The following is a 26,540-nucleotide window of genomic DNA, read 5'->3' on the forward strand; positions in this document are numbered from 1 at the left end:
AAAGGTTCCTGATTCCGGAAAGGTTCATGTGATTAAAAAGAACCTTTTTTATCCCCCTTTCAATGTTGAACTAGTTCCTGTATTCAATGGCATCTCCTGCAGTGAATCTATCCCTGGTGGGGGGGAGGTATTCCTCTCCCTCTTCATGCATTGGTATTTAAAAACAGTTTTCTCGTCTCAGTAAATTTCCAGAGTCGAGGCTGAATGTGATCAGAGCGGGCGTGTGGGTGACTGAAGCGAAAAGGCTTCGAATTTGAAAAATTAAATCAAAAAAAGCAAAAGAGCTGCATCGACACAGGTTTACATGACTGTTTACATTGGGCGCTGACAGTGAGATCAGCCTCCTCCGAAGCTTATGTATGACACCATGATCACTGGTACAGTATCGCAGGCCTGAATAAAGAGGATGGAGACATGAGGACATTGTGCTTCTTTTATTCTGATTACTTTTCATAGAAGCTGTGACACGGTGTTACACTGTGTCCAGATATGGAGCTTAGATAAGCCTGAGGGCTTTGCTCTGTGAAGGTCCATGATGATCCTCCTCAAACACAACCATTGTTGGCGTGCTTTCTTTCCAAAAAATTGCAGCAGACCTGTTGCTGTACCCACACTTCTTGTTGTTATTGTTAACCGTGTCTGCCTTCTACTTCTTCTTCTTCTCTTTGACGTCAGACTAAAACATTTACAGGGTTATTATGCTCTTGTCAGTCCCGTTAGAATCCCATCTCCGCTACTTATGTCATGTGCGGTACCTTCGGCACAACCCGGCCCTCCTAAAAATCACTTTTTAACTTAGATAAGCCGACATTAAACTTTCCCACAATTGTGCAAATTCCAAGACCTTAGTAAATCCTGCTGAATACACAATCAGCCTCTGCTAGCCTGCCCCCCCCCTCTGTTTGCACACTCCTCTCTTAAATGCATTTGCAATGCGGGTAAGAGAAGCACCTTCCAAACACACACAACACAAAACCACACAAATGACAAGTGACTCCAGTTGTCTTCATCTGGTTCATAAGTATGACAATAAGTATGCATCTGTTTAATGAGTATGACAGAATGCATCAAATCTGCAGCAGAAAAAGACACTAAAAACTAAATGTTTTCAAGGATTAATATCCCAAAGAAATCAGAAAATGTATGAAAAGATGAGTGGGTACATAGACACTGAGAGTTGAGTCTCTGAGATGAAAAACACTTCACTGATTGGCTCATATCGATCCGTCCTGACCAGTGAAGTACTGCAGTCATCGTCTACTGAACTGGACATCCTCTTGTGGCAAGAATAAAGATTACAAGTACATCTTCCGGAAATGGAAGCATTTATATCTTAACTGTAACTGGGGAAAATGCATCTTAAAAATAGTTTTTGCTGTTTAACAGATCTTTCATTTATTGTTAATTCTGTTGTTCATCCAACAGAGTTTCAATATACAGCTCACTGTTCAGTCAAAAAGTAATTTTACTACGATTCAGCTCTAAATTAGATCAAGAAAGTTGAGATATAGACCACATTAATTTAACTACATCAGCCAGGAAAGGGAAGGGAAGGGAAGGAAAGGAAAGGAAAGGAAAGGAAAGACAGACAAAGGAAAGGAAAGGAAAGGAAAGGAAAGGAAAGTCAAGTCAAGTCAAGTCAAGGAAAGGAAAGGAAAGGAAAGGAAAGGAAAGTCAGAGGAGGAAAGAGCTTTGTTGTTGTTTACTGAAGCTCTGATTTGTTGCAGAGCTGAGAGCAAGACGAGCTGGCACCACAAATGACACTGGAAGAGATCTGGAGGGAAGATTGAAGCTTAACACTCACTCAATCACACACACACACACACACACAAACATATATATATATTCTCCTCTCCTGATGATGTTGGAGGTGGGAACCTTGTGTGGCACAGAACCAAACTTGGGAGGGGGGGGCATGATGAGAGGAGACAGAAGAAAAGGAGGAGAAACATGAGAAGATGTGAGGAGGAGAGGCAGAGAGGAGCATGGGAAACCCCGATAAGCTTATCGGAATGAGACGCCATCTGCCCCCTGCTTTCCCCGTATCTCCCACTTCCTCCCTCTCCCCGCTCTGTTCCTCACTTTCTCTCTCTTCAAAGTCAGACACTGGCACTAGCCTCTCATGCTAAACGCTAAATGCCACCGGAGGGGAAGCCTCCACGCGGAGATAAGGCAGCAATTCTCCACCGTACGCTAATGCTAGCTAGTGCTGTTTGACATCTCATTATCATCCATCCATCCATCCGCTCATCCATAAGACCCACCAGAGTAACACATCGCTTACGCAGTTCGCACCACTGTGGGCTATGTCATGTTTTAGTTTCAGTAAAATAATGTCAGAGCAATAAAAAAAAGTTCTAACATGATTTCTGTGCGATGCAGTCTCTCTCTCTCCTTTCTCTCTCCCTCGCTCTCTCCCTCATGGCCTGTATGCCTTTCCAGTTATTATGTAAATTAGTCACAGCGACCCCCACGGAGGTTGGTAACTGAGACTTCAACATGGGAGTTTACTAACTGTTCACTCATCTGTTGCTACATCATGTTCAAGCCAGAACAAACCTGTCCCTGCCGCCACAGTCAGCTGACACAGGAGCAGCAGCAGTTGCTAGGAGAAGTGAACATTTTTGAAAATGAGTGAAGAAATATTTCAATCCGAGAGCTGTTATTTCCTGCATCGCTGTAAACATCTCATCCAACTTAACCTCACACAGTTTCTGTGTTACCATTTTCCTGGCTGTGTTACAGGGAGGTGTTCTTAATCCTGCCAACTAAGGTGGAAATTGGAATGACTTCAAAGACAAAACTGAGCACGACCAACCTAAAAATCGAAAGATCAAACTCCCTACACCACATTTTGTTAAATTTCTATCAAACAGTTTCCTCCTCAGGCTTTTCTGTGCATCTATTGCTCTGTGCATTGGCTGATTGCATCATTTACACAACTGACTCATATGAAAAATCTAAGACTTACGGACCTTTGTCACCTCGGGCGTCTGTCATAGCAGGAGAAGCCAGATGAATCTAATAACATCAACAATGGCTCAGCGCCAAGTTTCCCAATAAGCCATCATGCACAGAGCCGTGGGTCTGGGGGAAACTAAATGAAATGCAGCCACTATGAATAATATCAACTGCTACGGCTGAATGAAACAAATCGATTTGCCAATATTGATATACCACTATTGATCCCTTTAAATCCCGATATGGATCTCCACATTTGTACCTTTTCTCCACAAACGTGTGTGTGTGTTTACTTGTAAGTGGCTCGGTTACGGCTGCATGATGTGGAAAATATCTGCTTTGAGGAGATCCAGTTATTACAACGAGCAGAGAAAGGTTATTTTAGGTTAAACACTAATGGAGATGACAGCAGCTGCATGAGCCGCCTTGAGTCACGACAGCCCTGTAAACTGTGATGTAGGCCTGCTCAATTATGGCAAAAATCATAATCACGATCAATTTGATCAATATTGAGATCACAAGTATTTGCTCTGACTCTGGAAACACTATGCATTTATTGAATTTTTAACAGTGGACTTTCTTGAACTTTAAATACAGTTCAACAAAAAACATATAATAAAAAAAAATGATTTAAAAACAAAAAGCGTTTCAGTGTAGTTTTTCTGGTTATACACAATATAAGTTAAATATACAGCAGCCGAACAGGGCATGGTCTCTCCTGACTATATCGAAAGTCTCTGAACTGGCAAACTGCTCAAGATGATGCGTGTTGCTAACGTACACGGGAACGTAACTCGGATGGGGGGGTTGGTTTTTGTATCACGTTGTGAAGCAGAATGCGGCACAATATTTGTTTTATCTTATTTTCATAATCGTTGGAAGACAACATCGTAATTGAAAATAAATTTAGATGAATCCTCCGGGCCTACTGTGACATGAATATTTCCAGGCGGTGCGGACCTGTCCCAGCTTACAGGACTCGGGATAGTCAGCTGACTCTTGATATCTGGTTGTGAATCTAGATATCACATCTAACAGAGAGAAACATTGAAAAAAAAAATCCTCTGCAGACTGATCCGAGCTCAGTTTGGTATTTGCTGTTGAGATGTTATCTCAGACTAGGAGAAGTGAGGCGGTGGAAGCGGAGTGAACAGTTCTGCTGGATTCTGCTTTATTCAGTCTGTCCATGCCAGGACGCGAACACCAGCTGTGTGCAGATGTCAGGCCGACGTCCTGTCGACTCAAACAGGGAATCGGATGAATGAGTGAGCAGACGCTCGGTTTCTGTCCTGTCTGTGCTCACAGTGACCATCACAGTGGGTATCTGTCTGTCCTGAATCATCTGCTACTGACAGTCCATATGTGGCATTTATTCTTTAAAATATGAAGAACGACGCAGCCTTGAAAGTGGTGACGGTTTCGTCCCTGGTCCACAGCTTTATAACTGGGAAATGCATTTACTTTACTTCAAACTATTTCATACTCAAGAAACAGTGCTGTTCACTGGTCCAATGTAGAAGAAAACAAACCAGGATCTATTCAAACATTGGCATTTACATTATTTGTGAAATGACTTAGTGAAATGAAATGGAATCGAAACAATCTCCTGCTATGACATGTCAGCTGTGAAAAAGGTTTATTACCTCTAAAAAAAAAAAATCATTGTGCTATTAATGGCTTTTTTCACATTGGTGCAAACTTTGTTGACAACTTCCTTTCTCTCTCTGGTAAATACAATAATGCTGCAACAGCTGCCACCAAATGTTAAAATCTGATGAACGAAAAGACTAAATGAAACATGAGCACTTCATGACCAGTTCACTATGATAAATGATCAGCTCTTAAGGCTGGTTCATGCGGCACAACTGATGCTACCGGTGCCATTCAGTGGAAAAAGAAAAAAAAAGAAAGAGAAACTGTGATATTGACAGTAAGAATGGGCAGACAGCAACATCTCGGTTGTTTTTCTCCCGCACTAACACCTTCTCTCCGTTCTCATCTGAAGTGAAACGACTGTGGAGAGTAAATCCGTTCATGTGTGTTAGCAAATTATCACGACTTATTGATTCAGAAAATCTCTCAAGTCATGTTATAACAGGACCTTCTCTCTCTCTCTCTCTCTCTCTCTCTCTCTCTCTCTCTCTGTCTCCCTCTCTTTCTATTGATCGCTGCCTTCCTCTCATTACAGCTGTGACCAGGCCTGCAGCAACACTCTGATGTGAGACAGGACCCCTCTATCAGCAGCAGCCCTGAAGAGAGCGGCCCCCTGCTCAAGTGTGTGTGTGTGTGTGTGTGTGTGTGTGTGTATTTAAGTGTGACAGAGAGAGAATTCATGAGATCCTCCACTTACTTTCCAAGACTGCTGGTCCCCATTTACACATTGAATTAACATGTGTTCACCACTACCACCTGTAGCTTTTACTGGGTTTGCATAAAGGAGCTATATGTAAGTCTTGCTATTGCTACGTAGCCAACGTTAGCATTAACAGCTGTTTAGAAAGAAACGTTGCAATCGACATCAAGCGTCAGTCCTTTACTCAGTAAGAGCTGTCTCCAACAGTGGAAAGCAGCCCACTTCTCTTCTTCTACTGAAGTTAGCTCGTCACTTTCCAATACCGAGTCACTGTAGCGTCCAGTCTGCCCTAAAGAATTAGCACTCCTCAGAGGATGTATTACAACCGCTTTGTCCTGTAAACACAATGATCGGTGAAGCTCTTGGCAAAACTGTAAACAGCTGTTAATGCTAACACTGGCTATGTAGCAATAGCAAAAAACTTACAAATAGCTAATATAAGTTAGCAGCATGTTTCGTAAGAGTTAGCATGACTCATGTGGTCACACTGTGCAGACTGTGGTTGTTCCAGGCTGATCTGATATAGATGGATTCTGCATGCATTTACACCTGCTATTAACATGTGTCTTTCCTGACCAAGCTAACATATTGAGTCTCAGAACTCAGTTCATGCTTTGTCAAAGTTTCCCTGAGGCCAGGGTGTTACTCACACCGCTGATGCTCAGTGAAGTGAACAACAACACAAATGTGACAGCATGTGTGTGTGTTTGGCGATGAACTTTTGACTCTGATGGACACCTGCTATCAATTATTTAACCAGACACTACCTGCTTTCATGGAGCAAACACAAACAAAACACACATATAATTAACAGAATGAATGTGCGTGGTTCATTGTCGTGCAAAAACATAATTTGGCTGGTGAACACTTAGTCTCTGGCAAAACATACACATACATACACAAACATTCATGCACAGTGCTGCTGCTGCTGGGGGAATAGATAGTCAGAGTCAAGGCTAAGTCACACATACAGCTGGACACAGAATAATTCATCAAACTTCAGTGGAATCGGGTCATGATAATATAATAATACTGCGATCACAAATAAATATGGTCTGTTGTAGTGAGCAACACTGGGGGTTTGCTTCTTTAAAAGCCCTAAAAAGAAAACTTTAAGTCCTTTCAGCACTTCATTCATTTCTTACTGTTCAACTGCTTCAGCTGACACTTCAACTGATAATTAATTAAATGACTTTAACTCTCCTAACATTTCAGATTTCTTGTAACACATAAGCTTTATGTTACACTTCAGCTGCTTTCAGCCAACACCTCGATTCCTTTCACTTCAACTGACACTTCAACTGATATTTACTAAATGACTCGATCTTCATATGACATTTCAGGCGTCTTGTAATACATACATTTCATGTGACACTTCAGCTGCTTTCAGCACTTACACTTCAGCCAATACCTCAAGTCCTATCACTGCTTACACTTCAACTCCATTCAGTGCTTAAAACCTCCAACTCTTACTCTTCAATTGCTTTTAGCTCCTGCACTGAACCGACACTTCAACTGGTTTTACTCTTTCATTAACATTATCTGACATTTCAACCCTCTTGTAGCACTTGAACTGGATTTATAGTCAACACAGGGAGTTAAAGAGAGTCCTGCTGTAAATACCTACAGCTTAGGTTTTGATTTATACTTTAATTTTATGGTTTGACAGTTTGATTTCATTGCCCACATTGACTATGTTTACATTCATTTATTTTGAGAAACAGAAAAACAGTGAGCTGCGCATGTACTTTTATAACTGGAGTTACTTCCTAGTAACGTATGATGTTATTCTGCCTGAGCTCATTACTGACGACTGCCGTGTAATTGCTGTGTTTTCAGTGAACAGAGGGTTTGGAGTCGAGATCTGTCTTTGTTGTGTTGTTGTTTTTGTTTTTGTGAAAAGGCCACTGATTCAAGTAGCGTCCCATCACCACAGCTAAACTGTAGCAGGTCCGTACGCAGTATTTCGACATCACCTACAACTGACCCGTCACTTCGCATCCGGACTGAAGGACAGTTTTGTTGAGGAAAGTTGAGTGAGCCTTTAGGATGAAAGTAAAGTAACGGCTGGAGTGGACTGTACTGAAGCAGGTGGCACGGACACACAGAGAGAGATAAACAGAGGGCCGTTTATTCTTGGTTTGAATCACTGTAGCTGCAGGTCAGAATCCAGAGCAGAGATCCTCACCTTCACCCCAGGCTGCCACAGGAAACCACTCATCAACTGAGCAAAAGAAAAACAGCTCTCCTCTCACTTCCAGGTTATTCTCAGACATTAGACTTTTTGTAAATGCCTGTTGTTCAACAATATTACTAATGAATCAATAAGTGTCCTCACACTTGAACGTTTAACGGGTGCGTCAGATAGAACAGCTTGAATCGATGTAGGGCCGCTCCAGGGATATTTTAAAGGAGTAGTAATGGCTAAAAATAAACCCAATCAAATGAAGATCCTTTCTTTACTTCCAACTCAGCCTGCTAATGTTGCAGCACTGTTCTCCTCCATGACAGCTGGGCGTCTCATCGCACATATGAGTGAAAATGGGGGTGTGTCAACGTGAAAAATTACTTGGGCACACCAATTCTGAATTCAGACCAGGTCCAGGCTGAGAAAAAACACGGAATCTCTCCCAATGTTAACAGTAAATCATTTCACTCTCCTCTCTTTTAATCAGCAAACATCAGTGCAGAGAGCATTCAGGCATCGACTTGTTAAAATGACAAACGTGTCCTGTGGCAGGTCATATCAGCTGTCGCTAATCCACGTTAATTCTGTAATTTGGTGACAGAACAAAACGTAACTCTGTAACATCACTTTACAGAGTGAGACGTCTGTTCTCTAAGTAACGTCAGTTTCATTCTCCAGCTAAACTTAAATAATTTAAGGTGATCAACCTAATAGTTGTGTATCAGGACCTTCAGTCTTTGGATCAGGTAGCTTGTGATAAAATAAGATGTGTAAGATTTGTGTTCGCAGCAGTGTGTGTGTGTGTGTGTGTGTGTGTGGGTGTAGCTGTTGGCAGGTTGATGCGTCAGATCAGATGTGAACGTGGAGGTAAAGCAGCTGTAACAGCTTAATGTGGACAGAAATGGTTTTATTATGGAGGGTGGTGCTCAGTAAATCACTTAGCTACAGAGGTTAGCAGAGTTCCAGAGGCGCACTGGAGGATTAACCGAAGCTCGCAGATCCAACGAGCTCTGTGTCACTGGGCTGAAACTCAACAAAGAACAACTAACCTCTGAGTTCTGCATTTAAAATACTCTTTGAATTCAACTAAATCTTTATTTACATCAGTTTTGCTGTGATACACTGGCATTTTGAACAAGTGTGTCATACTTTTATTGATATTTACTGATATTATTGCATATTTTGTTTTGGTAAAGTCTGTTTGGATTAAAAAAACATCAAAATCTACGACTTTTTGAAGCATTCAAAGAGTCTGTTTCATAATTTATCAATTGAGAAACTACAATAATGTGATAAAATCATTAGTTGATGGTCAGAAAATGAACTAGAAATTGATTTTCATCAGATGTAAGCAAAACTTTCAAACACTCTCACTGAAATCATTGTAAACTGAATTTTGGACTGGGATCTAAAACATCTACGTTCTCAAGTAAGGGAAAACAACATTTTAAGCTTGTGAATGAAAAGATTTGAGGTTGCAGAAACAAACTAAGTATGAATGTTTAAATAAAATGTGTGCACAAGTTTCATCAATGACGTCTGAGAAAAAAAAAATCCTGCTGCTGTGAAACATGTGAAATACCCCTGGGCAACAGGGGCTTAGCATCTCCCTGGTTATGAAAGCTCATCAGAGATTTCCCGCTCACTCTCACAAACCAATTAACCCAAACTCATTAGCCAACAAGTTTAACTCAAACTGAGCTAAAGACAGCTGCCGCAAGATTTGATTCCAGCTGGTCCACAATCTGATCAGATAGCTGACGAAACACGCATCCATCACTGGCTCGGCTCCACCCTTTGATAAAGCCGGCGTACGTGCCCACGCAGACGGATAAGATAATCCCAGCTCTCCCTCCGGGTCCAAACTGATTGACTTAATGATCTTCTGAATGACTGATATCTAAAACTCACTTCCTCGAGAGGAGGAGCTACAGCATCACCACTCACAGGCCAACTTTCTACTTCTTTACCACTGACGTGCTGTTTTTTTGGTTTTTTTAATTTTACCGGATAATGTGAAGACATTTTACAAGTCCCTAAGTCTCTCAGCTGAGTTTTTAAAAAGTGAACTGTCAAACACGGGGAGCTCTGCAGGAAACGGTAACCCTTAAGTTAGATACAAGTGTTTACTGAGAGGAGACTTACTCATCACTGCATCTACAAATATTTGGATAATGAAGAAGTTGTGACAGACTCAGAACAAACTGAAACATGTGACCACCCCCCATGTGCCTCCTCCCACCTCTACATCCTCTTTAAACTGCAAATGCATCATCACAACTCTTCGTGACGCTGAATCCAAACGTTAAGCCACTGACAGACCCTGAACATCTCTTTCAAAATCTCTACAGCGTCACATGAAAACTCAACACACAACAGACAACTGCCAGAATAACACTGCAACACTGCCACCTTGTGGGGAGACTGTGCTAGCATTCATCAAACTCACACCAAACATATCTGGAGAAATCTGTTTCAGTGTCTCGCTCAAAAACAATATCTCAATTTGTGTGACCAGTGCAATGCTGCTCGTCAGGCTCCATGTTTAAGGAATCTAATTTTTTACTGCCTCTTATCTTCTTCATGTTATTTAAAAGCACACAATATAGTGAATTGCTGTTAATCGTTCACTATACTATACTACACTTGAACTAACTCAACTCTACTGACTGTGCGAGGGCTCACCTGAGGCTGAAGCAAAGCATCCTGGGATGTGAGGAGACCAAATGGTGCTGTAGATGACCCCTTCGTGACCTCTGAGTGTATTCAGCGAGTGGCTGAGAGTGGGATCCCACTGGAGGGAAAAAAAAAACCCAAACACATGTCTGTCAGAGGAGAGCAGAGAAAGACAAAGATTTAGAAAAAGAAGAAGAAAAACAAACCCGTCTCACCACTTTAGCCGTGTGATCCCACGATCCAGAGACAATGAGGTTCTCTCCTCTGGTCTGATTCCAGTCCACAGCGTAGACCTTCACACACCATCCCATCCCAGACACACACACACACACACACACACACACACACACACACACACACACACACACACACACACACACACATCTGCATTATTCTATTGACTCATATATATGGAAACTCTACACTGAACTCTGACCCTAAAGAAAGTAAGAAAGAAAGAAAGAAAGAACGATTACCTTCTCACCAGAGAAACCCCTGTCTCCGTGTCATCCAGGACCAGGAGTGTGCCACAGCCTGCAAATATGCACAAAGCATATTTAAGGTTCATTTCATCATATTTTTCAAAACTATAACTCGCAAGTGACAAATGAAAGAAAAGGTGTTGGAAACAGCTTCAGTGCTGCTCATCACTGACAGATGATGGTGGAGAACATATCACTCCAAAATCTCCCATAGGTTTAGGGTTCAAAGCAGAGAAGCTGGTTCCATTTTGGTGAACAGTTCCTCCATGGTCAAATTCATTGAAGCTCCGATGCTAAAGAATTTCTTCCTGAACCTTTTACCTAAGGCCTAAGGTAGAAGGAGATGGACCTTGGACCTGCAGTCCAGTCGAGAGACTATGCAGAAAGTTAGAAGTTATTAACTTTTGTGGTATTTCTGTTTCAGGTATTTGAAAATTGCAAGTCACTTCCAGGCTCTCTCTCTGCCTAGTTTGAATTCAGCAGCCCCTTCATTCACCATGCTGCAAGAAGTCCTCGTCCTTATGGACTTCCTAGAGACGGAGGTAGCAGATAGTGCTGACTTGTCATTTTAAAACACTACAGACTTGTTGTTGGGTTGAGGTTTGGTGATTGTGACGGTCACAGAATATCATTCACATCATATAGTCAAGCCCTCGGGACCTGTAGGAATTTACTCAGGTTTGTCCTTTAACCCTGTATGTGTGTTTGTCTACAGTGTATGTGTGTGTGTGAACTAGTACGAGCAAGTGTACTGACCAGCTAGTCCATAGTGCTGGGAGGCAGCGCAGGCCACTCTGTTAGGGATGAACGGAGACACTTCCACAGCGTAGCCATGGCGGGCCGGACTGCGAAACACCTTCATCATCATCATCATCAGCAGCAGCAGCAGCAGCGGTAGCAGCTACCTGTAGCCCCACCGGGCCCCCTGCTGGAAACACCAGGGACACCAAGGTGTTAGAACGGAAGGTGTTGTGGAGGGTGAGGCCAAAGGAAAATCACATAGTTAAATGAACATATTTGTACCATTTAAAAGCTCTGACCAAGGACCCATCAAGAACTTAAAAAATTTAATTACTTGGAATTTTTATAGAGTCAAAGTTTCACTTTGGCTCTTTGTAATAAAAACTAAACTCAGTATCGACTTGCATGATGATTAATGTGCCGAAAATATGGAAAAGAACTGATTTTGAGGTTGACAATGGAGGAAAGTGTGTTAGTTTTATTTTTTCACTTCTTCTGTGGTTAAAATGAAGTGACGAAGAGGCAAAAACCAAAATATGACGAAGCTGAAGTTTCCCTTTCTTTTATAAATAGAATAAATGTTTTACACATTTGAGACAGTCGTCAGCTTTTCTGCGTTAATATGATCCAGATTTGATTAATATATATAGTGGTCTTTGGACCTGGATCTGGTCTGCTTGGGTCTAGTGGGGAAAAAATGACTAATATTACCCTTTTTCCTATCTTTCCAAATAGAATAAATGTTTCTTAAATCTGCAATTGTGTTTAAAACACAGTCACCGTTAATTTAATGCAGATTTAACGAGTTTAGATTTAGTGGTTTTTGGTCTGAACATGGTCTGATGTGGTCTTGTTGGGGAAAATAGGAGAAAAATCGCTCCTTTTTTTGTTTTTTCAACAAAATAATAAAGTTTCATGTGTGAAACCATGTTGTAAACAGTCAGTCAGTCAATCAGATCCAGATTTGACAAGTCTAGATAAAGTGGTCTAAGGTCTGGACCTGGTCTGATGTGGTTTAGTTGGGAAAAAAAAAACTGTTAATTCACTCCTTTTGGTTTTCCCGAATAAAGTTTAATACATGTGCACTGTATTTTAAACAGTCTCTACACTCTCCAGGAAATCTAGTCCAGATTTGACAAGTCTAGATATAGTGGTTCCTGGTCTGGACCTGGTCTGATGTGGTCTAGTTGCGGGGAAAGCGGTGAAATCTTTACAAACAGAATAAATGCTTGGTCTGTCATTTATGATATTTATATCTCCTTTTATAAACCAAAGTATTGCAGAGGTGAAATTATAACTTAGAAACGGACCGAATGGATACTGCAGTCGGTGACATGACTAAGTGAACCGGCCAACCGTCGCTGCCTGGCCGCGGTACTCACAGATAAAACACAAGCAGTTTCTGAGTCTAACGTCGCGTCGCCATGTTGAAACATCTGTAAACCGTTAATAAATCCACCCGAGGAGGATGTTTCACCGGCCCAGCAGCTGCTCCTCTCCGCCTCGCGCTGTTTACCGAGCCCGCTGTCCGTCACCGCTTCCGTGTTTTCATCACGTGACCCGCTTGCCCGGATTAAACCCGTGTGTTTTGTAATTCTGCAGAGACGGCGCGAGAGGGCGGTGTTTCTAATACATGAGCTGAAGCAGCGGAATTAGCACCAGAGTAGTTAAGTCTTTTGTTTGGATTTCAACATTTGTTAGAAAGTTACACCACTTTTTCTGTTTTATTTTGTTAGTTTAGTTTTTTTTTTAATGTAATTTACAAGACGCAAACAAACAACCACAATAAATGACACTGACATTAACAGCAGACTTATCCATTCCAGACAATTTCCTGATATTTCATCTGTTTAAATAATTATACATTATACATTGTCTTATTGTTCATTTCCTGTTTATTTTCCTGCAGATAACTTTTTAAATAATAATAATTCTATATGTTCTGTACAAACCACTGACTAAACTGTAGATTTAGTTTTCCTTATGTAGGAAGTATGGCAGATCAGGGTCAATGAATAACTCTGATTGGCTATGACTTTGCTGAGCAGACATAATCACTCCAGAGTTGCTCTTAAAAGTTACTTTTACTTATATGTAATTTAAATGTTTGTTGGAATGAGTTGGTGTAAAGGACATAGAGATGGGCTGCAACTATTGATCATTTTCACCATCAATTCAATTGCTGATCATAGTCTTGATTAATCAATCAATTCTGAGTTCAAGATGATATCATCACATCTTACTTCCTGTGATTCCAGAAGCTGGAATGGTGAAATGTTTTGGCTTTTCTTGGTTGAAAAATTACAAATGATTACAAATGATTATCAGAATAGTTGGCAATTAATTTCCTCTCAATCAGCTAATCAATTAATCAATTAATTTCCGCAGCTCCAATGTAGGCATTTGATATCTCTCCTACATGATTTCACATATTAATCATGTAATCGTGTAGTTTTCACATGTAAAAAAAAAAACCCTGAAGCCATGTTTACTTCACTTTAATAATTCATATATATATATATATATATATATATATAAACAGAAATAACTGTTACAAGATTTTATCAAAAACAGCACAAAAACACAGGAAAGGAGAACGTCATCTAACGTATTATAAAAGGAGATTAAATGAATTTAATCTGTTGGTGAATTGAAATGTTATTGAAGTCCTCGAGAACATGATCCACGCTGCAGAAAAAAGTTTGAGATCACTGGAAATTTGCGGCACCGAACTCTGCCTCGTGAAGAAGCTGCTGTATTTTGGTTCTGATCCACGACTGCTTCTCTGCGGAAAGTCTTCTCATGGCGGGAGCCAAGCTCAACAGGAAGAGGGTAACATCGTCTCTCTGATCCAGATCCAGGTTTCTCTGAGCATCCCTCGTCTCCATCCTCCTCAGGTACTCCTCAAGCAGGCTGTCGCTGCTCTTCCTCTTGGCTTGAGGGAGTCTGGGAGACTCGCTGAACTCCTCCACGTCATCGTCGTCCGTTTGGTCTAAAAACTCCCTCATTACAACTTCCTGCTCCTCTGTTTTCAGCTGGTTCAGCCTCGATGTGGCGCTGGGCGGCGGCGGGCTGCAGTGGGCCTGTCGTTGCTGGAGCAGCAGCAGGTCAGGCTGCAGGAGCGCAGGGGGTGTCGGCTGATCCGAGGACTGTGAGGAAGAGTGTGAAGAAGCTAAGGACGTAGCCAAAGTTGTAACTGAATGCATCATCATCTCAAACAGTTCCTTCATGTGAACATGCTGGCCTTGTGTTTGCACGCTGTCGTCTGTGGCGACTGTGTCTGAGGTCTCCTCAGTCTTCGCTTCTTTAAATCTGGTGGTGTCTCCGTTGGCAGGTGACGGCCGCTTCCTCTGGATGAACTCTGAGTAGGACGACGACGACGACGATGTTGTTGTTGTTGTTGTTGCGTCTGCTACAGCGATGCCTGAAAAGACAGAGAAAACAATCACATTTCGTTTTCATCAAACAGCTGTGATGCAGCACAACCACAGACCCAGAGAACTGATTATCGTTACAGTGTAATGTAATCTAATGTGTCTTCGGCTGCTGTTATTTTCTTATGTTTTAACATTTGAGAACTTATTCTAAGGTCGTTCGTCTATTCCAAGATTTTACTTTCCCTTAAGGTGTTTTTATTTCTCTTAAAATTACCCTGTATTGGTTTTTTACACATCTAATTACTTTATCTGTTTTTTTTCCTATTGATTTTATGTCTCATCTATTTTATTTTGTTGCCTTTGTCAAGCACTTTATAACATGGATTTTGAAAAGTGCTCTATAAATAAAGATCATTATTATTATCGTCATTATTTATGAAAAAAAGAGATCTGGGCCCATATTTATCAAGTGTCTCAAACCAGGAAATAAAAAACTTCTCAGAGTGATACTTTTAGAACTGGGAGTAAAGACATTTCAACTTTCTCAGCTCCGGAAGCAACATCTTTATCTCTGCTGATCTAGAGGACAACAGTCAGAAACTGCCAGAGCCTCCGGTCTGAGACACTCAGGCTCAATGGAAGGAGGGATGTACTTTTTTTCCCCTGTTTTTTTATTAATTTTTTTATTTCAGTGACTAAGGGTCTGAAAACAATGTTTCAACAAATTCCAACATATTACATAATTGTATCTTTGATTTGATTTGATCCTGTTTTAGTAGTTCAATTATCGTCACATACGGTTGTTAGCACAGGTAATACTCCATTTCCACCCCCCTCATACAGATACATACAGTATATACACCACATGCACACGGATGACAACCAAGACATGCGAGTACTATTTCATCAATGTTTTCCATTTTCGAAGTGCAGGTGCTTCCTTATTGTTTTTGCAATATGAGTTTCTTAAAGACTAATGAAAAAAAAGGCTGCCAATCCAGTGTTTTATTTTGAAGGAGACAGATCATTAGCGATAATGACACTTTATAATTACAAGTTCTAGAAATCTGCCTTTCAATGTTGCCATGTCTTTGCCAAAAGGCATGTATGAATGAGTGCCACATTTTAAACATCGATCTGAGGAGGGATCGTCATTAACGACACTGAGGTTAAGAGACACGTTGGAGGTAATTATTAATTAATTACACCTGGCTCTCCCAGTAAAACTCATGGCTAATAGAGATGACGATTTTTTAACCATGATATCCTCCATGTAACAATGTTGCTATTTCTTCCACTGTTTGATATTTCAAGCCACAGCTGACAGAAACAATACCATCATCATAATTTATTCTCTGTGTGAGTTTTGTAAAACAGTGGCGTCCCCCCTCCTTCCTGTTTGACACGTAAGAAGCTCATAAACATCTCTGAGTGTTTTTAGCCCCAGGTTCACATTCAGTCTGATTCCTAAGAGCCAATCCCCCTGTGTGAAATGAGCGTCGAACACAATGGCGTTTTTTTGTTTGTTGTTGTTGTTGTTGCAGATGCAGCGGTGAAGTCCTGTCTCTTTACTTTGCACAAAAACAGGCACAATAGCTATTGTGCCTCCGGTCGAGCTGCACAAAAACGACAGCTCACCACAGCGAAACACAGTGAAAAGCCAAGTGAAGCTTGCGCAAAGATCAACAATGACTGAAAACTCAGCTGCCTCTTTATTAATGCAGTCTTAACCCTTCATCACCAAGGATGTAATGTTGAGTTTTTAATGTTCAGAGGGACTGAATAAACATTGTTTATTCAGTCCCTCTGATAAAGCCCCTATAAAAGCCACTAATAAACTTAATAAATTCTTAATAACATAATAAACTTAATAATCGTTTGACAAACTACTGAGAAAGTGAAGCTCTCACTCTTACTCTGAAGTGATTCATCAATAAGTTTATTTTGTGAGAAAATAAACTAGTGATTATTCTGATAAATAATGAACTGTTGATGTTATTTACTCAGCTTTTAAAGCTGCATTTAACTTTTTCTGGGGAAAAAACTCAAACTGAAAACACAGAATCAATCATATTACTGCCTCTATATAAAGTTCTTATAGAAAACAGAAGTCTATACAAATGTCAGAACGTAGAGAAAAATGTGATGATATTCACATGTGAGAAGCTGAAACCATTAAAGGTTTTGCTTAATTACTATTGCTGAATGAAATTACTTTGCCAGTTAGTTTCCTGTTGATGGACTCATGTGAATATGTATAGTTATAAATTAGTCATAAATTATAAATTGTTGGAAATCCTTGACCTTTATGACTGTGACTGAAACTAAATAAACGTAACCGTTCGTTTTTGTTTTAATTTTGAGTAGCTGTGTTGTAATGTTTTCGTTAAAATAATCAGGATTATTATTCATAATTCTTCATCTTTATACAACCTGCTTTGGCAACGCTTGATTTAGAACTTATTTAAATGTATTAAACATCCTCCTCTACAAACCATAATTCTCGTCGTCATCGCTCCGCACCTCCGTGGTCGTGCTGCAGCCCACCAGTTCGGAGGCATGGAAGTGAGAGGGCTGCGGGTCCAGAGCCCAGCCGTTGGTGCCTGCAGCTCTGGCATCGATGAACGGGTTCAAAAAGGACAAAATGGATGAGTATCTCCACGGCCGGTAGTTAAAGAGGCCGATGCCACTCTCGCGCCTCTCTTTCTCCCGCTGCCTTTCCCTCCTGTGTTGGTCTCTCAGCGTCTTCCACTTCCTTCTGCATTCAGACTCTGAAGAACATGAAGAACACAATCTACATGACTACACAGTCTACAACAGATTTTGTCAGACAATATTTTTTTATAACAGATCCAATGAAAACCAGCAATAAATGTTTCCTACTAACATATCTCAACAGACTTTTACTTGAATACCAAATACAATCCAGTTTAATTCCTTTTCATGGTCACACTGGCTAAAGTATGAAAGACATCAATGAAAACCGGATAAGACGATATGGCCTATGGTTATTATGACATTTTATATCATACAGGCAGCAGTATATAACAGTTACTGCAGGTGACAACTACTATTTTAGACTTTTTAATGCCTGTGTCTTTGTTTGAGGTAAAGGCACAAATTCAACTACTTCATTTCTCACATACCCAAGATATTTTTATTCAAATAATTATCTCTTGTGTAACTTTACTGGAGTGCGATAAATATTTTCCAACAATTTCAAAAATTGTCTTCTTTAATTTTGTTGCTTGTAAATAAAAACAATAGATTGTGTCGCATTTACATGAACATGTATTTTTATCTAGGCCAAAGAAAAGATGCAACACTTTACAGATTTTTTTTTCTCTTATTGAGATGCCAGCTATCACGCTATCCTCTAATTCTCTTTACTCCTACAAACAAATGAAGTGTGAAAAGCCTTTGTGTTCACACAGTTTTCACTCGTTCCATGTTTAAATTGTATTTTTAATATTTATCTTGGATTTTTATCCGGCTCCGTCTCTTTTAGAATAAAATTTTAAAGTTTTGTTACTGTTGTACAAGGTGCTGAATTTTTGCACCTCCATAGTTTGTCGACTCTCTCTACACACACACCCACCAGCTGTCTTATGTCACTGAACGCTACAGTATCAACAGGTAAGACCAAGAAATGTGTAGAGGCCTTTTCTTATTATGAACGAAAACTGTGGAACAGCCTGCTCAGAAATATCCAACATGCAACGTCTGTAAATTCCTTAAAGAAACATTTTAACTTCAACCCCTTTAATCTAGTTTTTAAATGTTTATTACCTAACCTATTTGAAATATTTTTATTACATTCATTTGTTTATTTTACACAGTTCTGTTGCATTTTATTGTTTGTTTGCAAATGATTTGTTTAGTTTTTTTTAGATCCGGAAATATTTGACTCATACTGTAGTTAAGTTTGCAAGGTTAAAGTATTTGCCTTTAGAAGTGTGAAATTTTAATTCAAATGACACATTATAGAATCTGAACATATAATCATTAATACGTTTAGAAAAAAAACATTTCATACACAGCACTATTAGAGGTCAAAGCTTCCTGAAAACAGTCCCTGACAAACCTCCAGTGACCTGGTTATAATGTTCAGTTCTTTAATTAAAACGGTGTTACAGAGCTGTTATGATGCTGAAGTTGTGTTGCATTATACTGAAATCTGTTCTTTGATATTTAGCTTACACTCACTGATATAAATGAGGTAGACAAAATATTAGAAACCAACTATATCCCCCATCAACACGTCTTTAATACAGTGTCAACACAAAGTGAACACTGAAACCTTCATTTATTACATGACTGTTGAGATACGCCTCAATAGGAACCAATGAGCTCGGGGCTGGGAAGCCACAGACAGTCGGAACATATTTAGGCATGGACAGTTATTGTTTTGATCTTTTCAACAGGGATTTGATGGAAATAACAATAGATAAAGTGTTTAAATTCAGCCTGGCCACTCGGTCACATTAACACCGTGTCGTTAACGTGAGTTGTGTGAACGCACGGTTCGTCGAGCGGCTGTTGTTTGATGTTCAACGGCGGAAAACTTGAGCCACTCACCGGGAACCCCGACGATCTCCGCGACCTGCCTCCAAGCGTCGCTCCGCATGTTCAGGTCCCTGTAGGTCAGTGAATTTGTGTCGTAGAGACTCGGGAAGCCGGAGACCGCCATGATGAGTTTGTACTCCATGTTTGTTCAAAACTTCTATACCTGCCTGAAGCAGCGGAGCGAGAGGAATAGGGGGGGGGGGGGAAACAACAACGGTGTGATTCCGTTTCCGGTGCGAATGTAAACAAACCCTATTGGCTGCAGTTCTGCGCGTCACAACACATTTGCATAAAAGTGTGCGCAATGTTTTTCAGTTTTTTCCTCAATTCGTTTTTACCTATTTATCATTTTTTCATAGTACTATTTCATGTGATATTTGTAAGTAATATTTAATTAATCCCTCAACCTTTTATTCAAGCATTCTCATTTGTTTCAGTGTAACACAGACAGAACAAAGTTAGTAATGATAAAAATAAAATAAATAAATAAATAACATAGTGTTAAAAATGAGTGAGACAATAATTAAAAGAGAGTAAAAGAGATTCTCATTATTCTAACTTACTATCTTATAACACTGGCTGAGCAAGTAAGATTATTTACCTAAAAAATCAGATCAAATCTCATAATTTTGATGTAAATATTTGTCTCATTTGGTTAATCTGTACAAAAACAAAAATCTAAGACCAACAAAACAACAGCAAAACGTGGTATCAACTCTTTTCTCTAACTTTCCATAAGACAGCAAATAAGCTTATTAACCCAAATTGTCTGACTATTCCTTTAAAATTGAATTTTGATTTACAGTAGTACTTTTCTTTCAAGTTATATCTTTCTTCATCTACAGTGATACAGATTTTGCTTCTCAGCATGGAGAGGATTAACGCTTCAAATGATGGATTTATTCTTTGAAGACAAAGCAGAAACAAAGAGGCAGATCGTTTCGTTCAGCCACTGAGTGCATTATTTACATATTCAGCTGACTGGGCGGTTGGGCAATTGTGCGCTTTTGTTTGTGTATTGTTTCTTCTGGGTGTGGACCAGTGCCAAGGGACATTTGCATGCAACTCCCCTATCCATACTCTCAGCTACAAAGACACAAGAAGCAGCAGGATGCGTTTTCAACAGAAATAACTGCACTACATCTATGAGGATGCAAAGTGGCAACAAGCAGCATACAACTTCAACTTAATGCAAATGTCCTACACTTTAGTTTGGTTACACCTTAGATTAAACAATAGGAATGTGTATGAAACACACAGCTGTTGGCAGCAGCTTTGGCAGTCACCTACCTGGAGCTGGATATGTAAATACCTTGCTCAGTGCAGTGTTAGCAGCAGCTTTCCATATGGTCAACACGAAGAACAGTGATTATTGTAGGTCTCACAAGCTCCCTCTAGGAGGCGACATTGCTCCAAAAAGTCCTGAGCTCTGCACTCAGCTCTGATTAAATAATAATATGTTTGAGGTTTCCATGCAGGGAAAGTATCTTCTGTCTTCACCTATCAGGTGTCAAGATGTTCAAACAGAAAGAAACAGAAAATCTGATCCATGCTGCTCGTGTAAGTCTTCAGCTAACATCATATTATATTCTTCCTCACAGGTGGTTTCTTTCAGAGCTGGATTATTGCTTCTAAGTCCAGCGCCCCAAAACTCTCCAGGTTTACTGTGTCTCAAATAGACTGTGTGAATTTAAATAAAATTTTGCAAGTTCACTTCTAGGAACCTTAAGGGGGATGAAGTCATGTCTTGAAAGCCCCCCATTTGTCAGAGTCTCATTTTAAGAAAGTCCTCATTTAGTAAATTTCGTCCATATCCTTAATTCACAGTATCTCAGCTCAGAAAAAGGGTACAAATTGCAGAGAGAGAGGCAAGAGTGGGGGTTAAATGGGTGCCCAGCACCTCATTTAAGCCCCCGGCTCCCCTTAGCAGATCAGTCCCACGATGGTTTGGTTTGTGGTTTTCAAAATCACAGTCAACATCTAGTAAACTACCAGAAAAATATGTGGTACAGCATACTGCATTACAGACATTTTAACTGTTTTATCAGAGACTTTTACATTTTATATTTTTTGACTAGATTTGTGAAAACTTCCAAATGATTCTTGAATTTTGAAAAGTTTAAAAGCTTCTCCTCCAGTTCAACATCTTTTCTAAAACAGACACAGACGACGCTCCTCAGAAGCTGTATTATAGTTTCAGTATTTGCATCTTAAACTCAGGCAGGTTCTCATGAGAATTTCACACTTTGTAGTGGCAGAAAAGTGCTGAAATGTACGTCTAAATTTATGCACAGACACACAGCAAGTTCGGGAAATCCCTTTAAGTTTCCCAGACTGTTTTCTAGCCTAAATAAAGCAGCAGGGGTCAAAGGTCAACCAATTTTAAAAATAGAGCCTGCAGAGGTCAGAGCAGCAGCAGGAAATCCTGAAAACACACAGACACACTGACTGAAGAGACACGTGGACAAAGGGGTGGTGACGTCATGTTAGAGGCTGAGAGTGTCAAACATGTCTTTAAGGCCTTCTGTCAGTGCAGCAGTTGTCATTCCCGCAGCAAACATCTGGCTACAGAGGTGATTTCTATTATTGAAAAAATGCCTGATGTACATTTTTGTCAGTGTGACAAACTTGAACTGAAAAATGTCAACTTTTTTTCTGAGAAAGAATTCTGAAAAGAATCTGCTTTGTTATGTTTACTGCACAATACCAGTGTTTCCAGTTCAAGTTTGTCATACCAACTATACAAAAGAGAGCTGAGGTGACAAAGGCACAGTATGCAAACACAGATTAAAGCATGACATCAGCAGAAAATGGTCTTTTTATTCCACTGTTTCCTCTTTGTTCGTATCACATTTCTTTCTCTTTGTTTCTCAGACTCGCTTTCTTTTGCTTCTTTCCTCCATCTCTTGTTTCTTCTCTCCTCTTTCTTCCTCTGTTCTCTTGTTATGCAACAGTGTGGTGGAGGGTGGTCAGCAGACGGCTGCAGCTCTGTGTGTGTGTGTGTGTGTGTGTGTGAGTATGTGTGACAGTAAATTGAGCGCCCCAGGGTGTTCTTGGGAATGGTGTGACCAGGACGTGGGAGCAGACTTACACACACACACACACACACACACACATACACATACAGTACGCACAGACACACTCTCAGTTGCAGACAAGGCTGAGAAATGGGTCAGAGTTAGCCAGAAGAGATATAATTACACACACCCTTCTCTGCTGTCTGGACACACACTCATACACACAGTTCTCATCATACACTGTTGCTCATAAAGTTGGAATAAAATATTTTTTACCTCTTTCCATGAAATGATTATGACAATGTGATTTATTCGTGACAGGCAAAGTGTATATCTTCTCAAAACTTTAGTAGTCAATCTCTTCCAAAGTGATTACTGCTGTATTTAAATAGGAATAAACAGAGGACTGTCTGAAAACAAAATGATTCCAACTTACTCCTAATTATCTACAAGGAATAGTTCAACTTTTTGGGAAAAACGCTTGTTCAATTTCTGGTGGCGCGTTAGATAAGACGATTGACCCCACTGTCATTTCTATACATGTAGCCATTTAGCCTAGCTTAGCATAAAGACTGGGGAAAACAGCAAGCCTGACTTCGGGGTGGGGCCAGAGGGGTGGCACAGGTCCCTGGTGGCCCCCCGTATTGTAATAAGAAGGTGATAGATAGTTGACTTCTTAATATTAAAATCTGTGTAAGCGACTTTCCAACAAGAGTCATTAACAAACAACAAGAGACATAAGATGACCTCAAAGAGACACAAAACAACCACAAAGAGACACAAAACAACCTCAAAGAGACACAAAACAACCACAAAGAGACACAAAACAACCACAAAGAGACACAAAACAACCTCAAAGAGACACAAAACAACCAAAAAGAGATACAAGACAAACAAAATGAGACTAAAACAACCACCTAGAGACACTGAACCACTACAAGTGATGCAGCAGTGTTGTTTGTTGTTGTTTTGAGACATTTTCAGTCTGGATGTCGCTCTCCTGTCCTTTTTCATGTCTTTTTCCAGGGGTCCCCTTTCAAGTCACAAATTCACACCATTGGGCTTTAAATTGTGTTAGATTTCACATGATACCAATAAGCCTCCATGTCGCTCCAGCAGAGAGAACGGCAGGAAACTTTTATCCAGATACAGATCAGAGAGGCTGAGTGGACAAGACTCCATCTGATTTTCTACCAGTAAAACTGATCTCACATCGGCTGGACAGACAAAGGGTGGAGCGTCAGTGTGTGTGTGTGTGTGTGTGTGTGTGTGTGTGTGTGTGTGTGTGTGGGAGGGGGGGGGTCCACTAGTGTGAGATCCTCTTATGAAATACAGGTATTAATTAAAGACATTAAAATGTACAACAAAGACAAGCCAGGATACACATACATAACATTTTTACACACACACACACACACACACAAATACATTCATACACTCAGGAGCACATGATACACACATGATACACACACACTCATACACACAGTCTGGTGTAACTCTCTCATAAAGATTAACAGGAAGGAACGTGAGGAACGCAGAGAATGTGGTAGATGACAGTTTACAGTGGATATGTCAAACTGTGTGTGTGTGTGTGTGTGTGTGTGTATATACATGTGACTACATAACTGTATGTTGGTGACACTAATCAGGTTGCAGAAAAAGATAAGCAACAAACAAAGAGATTTATTATTTTGATATTTGATTTGTTTCATTTTATATTATATTACTATATTCTGGTTAATGCCTGTAGGTCTGGTTCCATAATAAAAATGAATATATGAATATTTTTAAAAAATGCAATGTTAACCTCTGCTGTATTGGGTTATGTCCTGCTGCCTCCTGAAAATACACACCCCACAAAAACACCAACACTGCCATGGCAGATGCAGCAATAAGCGCTCGCAGTCTGAGAGCCTCTTTAAGCTGCAGTACATACTGTACTCCATCAGAACAGCCTTTCCGGTGGTTAAACAACCTCCCTCCACAAATTAACTGGCTCGCTGCATCCAAACATTTCTACCACTTTCTGAAACTGACAATCCAGCATTTACACCCACTTCATTATGTGACCGATCAGCTGTGCAGAGGTGAGACTCTCAGTCTGTGTGTTCCAGCTGAGCGGTGCCTCTCTGCATCGCTTGCTTAGCAGCTGATATAGTAAGACGACACCAATATCTCAAACATGGTGGTCAAAGGAGGTGATGGCATTTTTGTGGAATATTTTTTGTTTATTGGTTTTTATTCTGAAAGCTGAATATATTAATCCAGTAAATAAACCAGTCAAAAATTGTGTTTTTGCACTAGACTGCATATGCTGTTAATATTCTTCCAGGACATTTAATCCAGTCAGTAAACTAGTCAGTAAACCAGTTTCCAGTCTTTCCAGCAGTGGGTCAGGGTGTATTTAAAGCTGTTCAGGACTCTGAGCCTGAGAATCTGACTTCAGAGACCAAACAATCACTGTTTTGCCGTGCGTCGCCTGAATCAACACCATTGACTACCACACACACACACACACACACATTCACACACTCTCTCTCTCTCTCTGTCTCTCTCTGACGCACACAAACACACTCCAGCCACCGTGCACCACTTCCTCGCTTTCTGCTTCTTCAACATCCTCACACTGCCCTCACGTACAGCTCTTTCCCCCTGCCACTGGCACTCTATGGGTCTCTCTCTCTCTCTCTCTCTCTCACTCTCTCTCTCTCTCTCTCTCTCTCTTTGATTAATTACCACTAAATCACCAGCAGTCACGAAACGACGGGCAGCCTTTCTTTCTGCAAGTCCTTCACTCTCTTCCTCCTTTTCTCCGACTTCCCTCCTTCTTCTGTGGTGTTTCAGATGGTCCTCCTCCTCTCTCATTGTTCGGGAATAAACTGGAGGGTTGCTCATTCACTGGCGCTGAACTTGTTTTTCTCCACATTTTATTTATCCAGGGCACGAATGCCCCTCGCCTCAGTGTTCACACCTGGGAGCTTCCCAGCACAAACAGTCCTCCGCCAATGTTTTAGTCGGTTTAAACAAAGACGAAATTGCCACAGACACAAACTAAAATAACAAAAATGTTTCATTTAATGTGTAAAGTAACAGAAACGATTTTTTGTCTGTGTTAGGCTGTAGTTTGGCACAGAGGTGCTTTAAGGGAGATGCTAACATAGCTTGGTTTAGCATGTTAGCATGCACATTAGTTAGCACATTTGTGCAGTAGCAATAAACACACACTATGTTAGGAATGTCATTGATTTTGCATGAATTTGGTCATAAATTAAAGTGTCAGAGCTTCGTTAAATTTTTAATTTCATGGTTATTACAGTTCATCCTGAGGGGAACATGAACATCTGAACCTAATTTCATCACAGTCCATCTTGATGAATTATTTCACTCAAAACTACAAATGTCAATCTCACAGTGGTACAAGAGGAAAATTAAGGGGATCACCAAAGTCATTAGGATTCATCCTTTTGGAAACATGAATGTCTGAAGAACATTTCATCTCAGTCCATCCAGTAGATGATGAGATATTTCAGTCTGACCCAGAGTGGAAGACAGACTGAATCACAATCCCTACAGCAACTCCAATAGCATGGCTTAAGAAATATCTTTAGTGTTGTTTTTACTGAACACAGATTTAAAACATATTTTATTATTATATCTTTAAAATATTCCTGCCCTAAGAAATACAATAAAAACAAAACTAATAAAAATGAGCGATGAGGAAAGAAAGTATTTGATATACGAAATTCTTATGAACAACTATCTTTAAATGCTACATGCAATGGAATTTCAGGAACAGGAATTTCCTGCTGCGGTGTAACTTTCAAAATAATGTTAAGAGCTTCACTGCAGTGCACTTTGTTGAGCAACATTCCCAGACTACTGGCACCCCAGGACCGTACCCTGACAAATAAGATATGTCTTCCAATAGCAAGCCTCATTCAAGTCAGAGTGTTTTACTGTGACATGTCTTTATAAGGATTTTATCAAGATTTCAAGACTTCAAAATAAAATCCCAGTAAATTCTGAGGACCAATTCCTTGAGGACAGTGGCTGTACTGGGCCGTTCCCAGTATGAACGTGTTGGAGCATGTGTGTGTTCAGTCAGCTCAACATTGATCCATGAAAACAGTGTGTGACTCAGTTCGGCTGATTTTCCCCCTCAGTCACCACAGAGGCACG

General features: G+C 40.3%; 2 protein-coding genes across 2 annotated transcripts in view; both read right to left on the bottom strand.

Annotated features, from left to right (window-relative positions):
* The window catches only part of pex7 (peroxisomal biogenesis factor 7), a gene marked incomplete at its 3' end in the record, with an annotated part of 17,584 nt that extends 4,648 nt beyond the window's left edge, over positions 1 to 12,936 (bottom strand). Inside the window, exons 1-5 of the mRNA XM_087175168.1 lie at positions 12,784 to 12,936; positions 11,417 to 11,588; positions 10,655 to 10,712; positions 10,394 to 10,484; positions 10,188 to 10,296 (exon numbers count right to left, since the gene is read on the bottom strand). Of these exons, the coding sequence (XP_087031294.1) occupies positions 10,188 to 10,296; positions 10,394 to 10,484; positions 10,655 to 10,712; positions 11,417 to 11,534 (376 nt within the window). The remainder of the gene's footprint in view (positions 1 to 10,187; positions 10,297 to 10,393; positions 10,485 to 10,654; positions 10,713 to 11,416; positions 11,589 to 12,783) is intronic.
* Positions 12,937 to 13,884: 948 nt separating this feature from the next.
* Positions 13,885 to 19,545, bottom strand: LOC111657989 (uncharacterized). The gene is made up of 3 exons (XM_023410352.2): positions 19,357 to 19,545; positions 17,274 to 17,549; positions 13,885 to 14,825 (listed from the first exon to the last, which is right to left on the bottom strand). Exons 1-3 carry the CDS (start codon positions 19,484 to 19,486, stop codon positions 14,110 to 14,112), a joined length of 1,122 nt encoding a protein of 373 aa, XP_023266120.1. The 5' UTR covers positions 19,487 to 19,545; the 3' UTR covers positions 13,885 to 14,109.
* Positions 19,546 to 26,540: the final 6,995 nt, after the last annotated feature.

This window comes from Seriola lalandi, unplaced genomic scaffold (genome assembly GCF_002814215.2).
Source record: "Seriola lalandi dorsalis isolate HSWRI2012SDOR001 ecotype SW California unplaced genomic scaffold, Sedor1 jcf7180002054423, whole genome shotgun sequence".
Taxonomy (NCBI): Eukaryota; Metazoa; Chordata; class Actinopteri; order Carangiformes; family Carangidae; genus Seriola; species Seriola lalandi.

Coding starts and splice junctions, on each gene's coding strand:
- LOC111657989 (XM_023410352.2), bottom strand. CDS start 19,486: ATGGAGTACAAACTCATCATGGCGGTCTCCGGCTTCCCGAGTCTCTAC. Junction 17,550..19,356: donor GGAGATCGTCGGGGTTCCCG/GTGAGTGGCTCA, acceptor CATGTTCTTCAG/AGTCTGAATGCAGAAGGAAG. Junction 14,826..17,273: donor CGATGACGACGAGAATTATG/GTTTGTAGAGGA, acceptor CTGTCTTTTCAG/GCATCGCTGTAGCAGACGCA.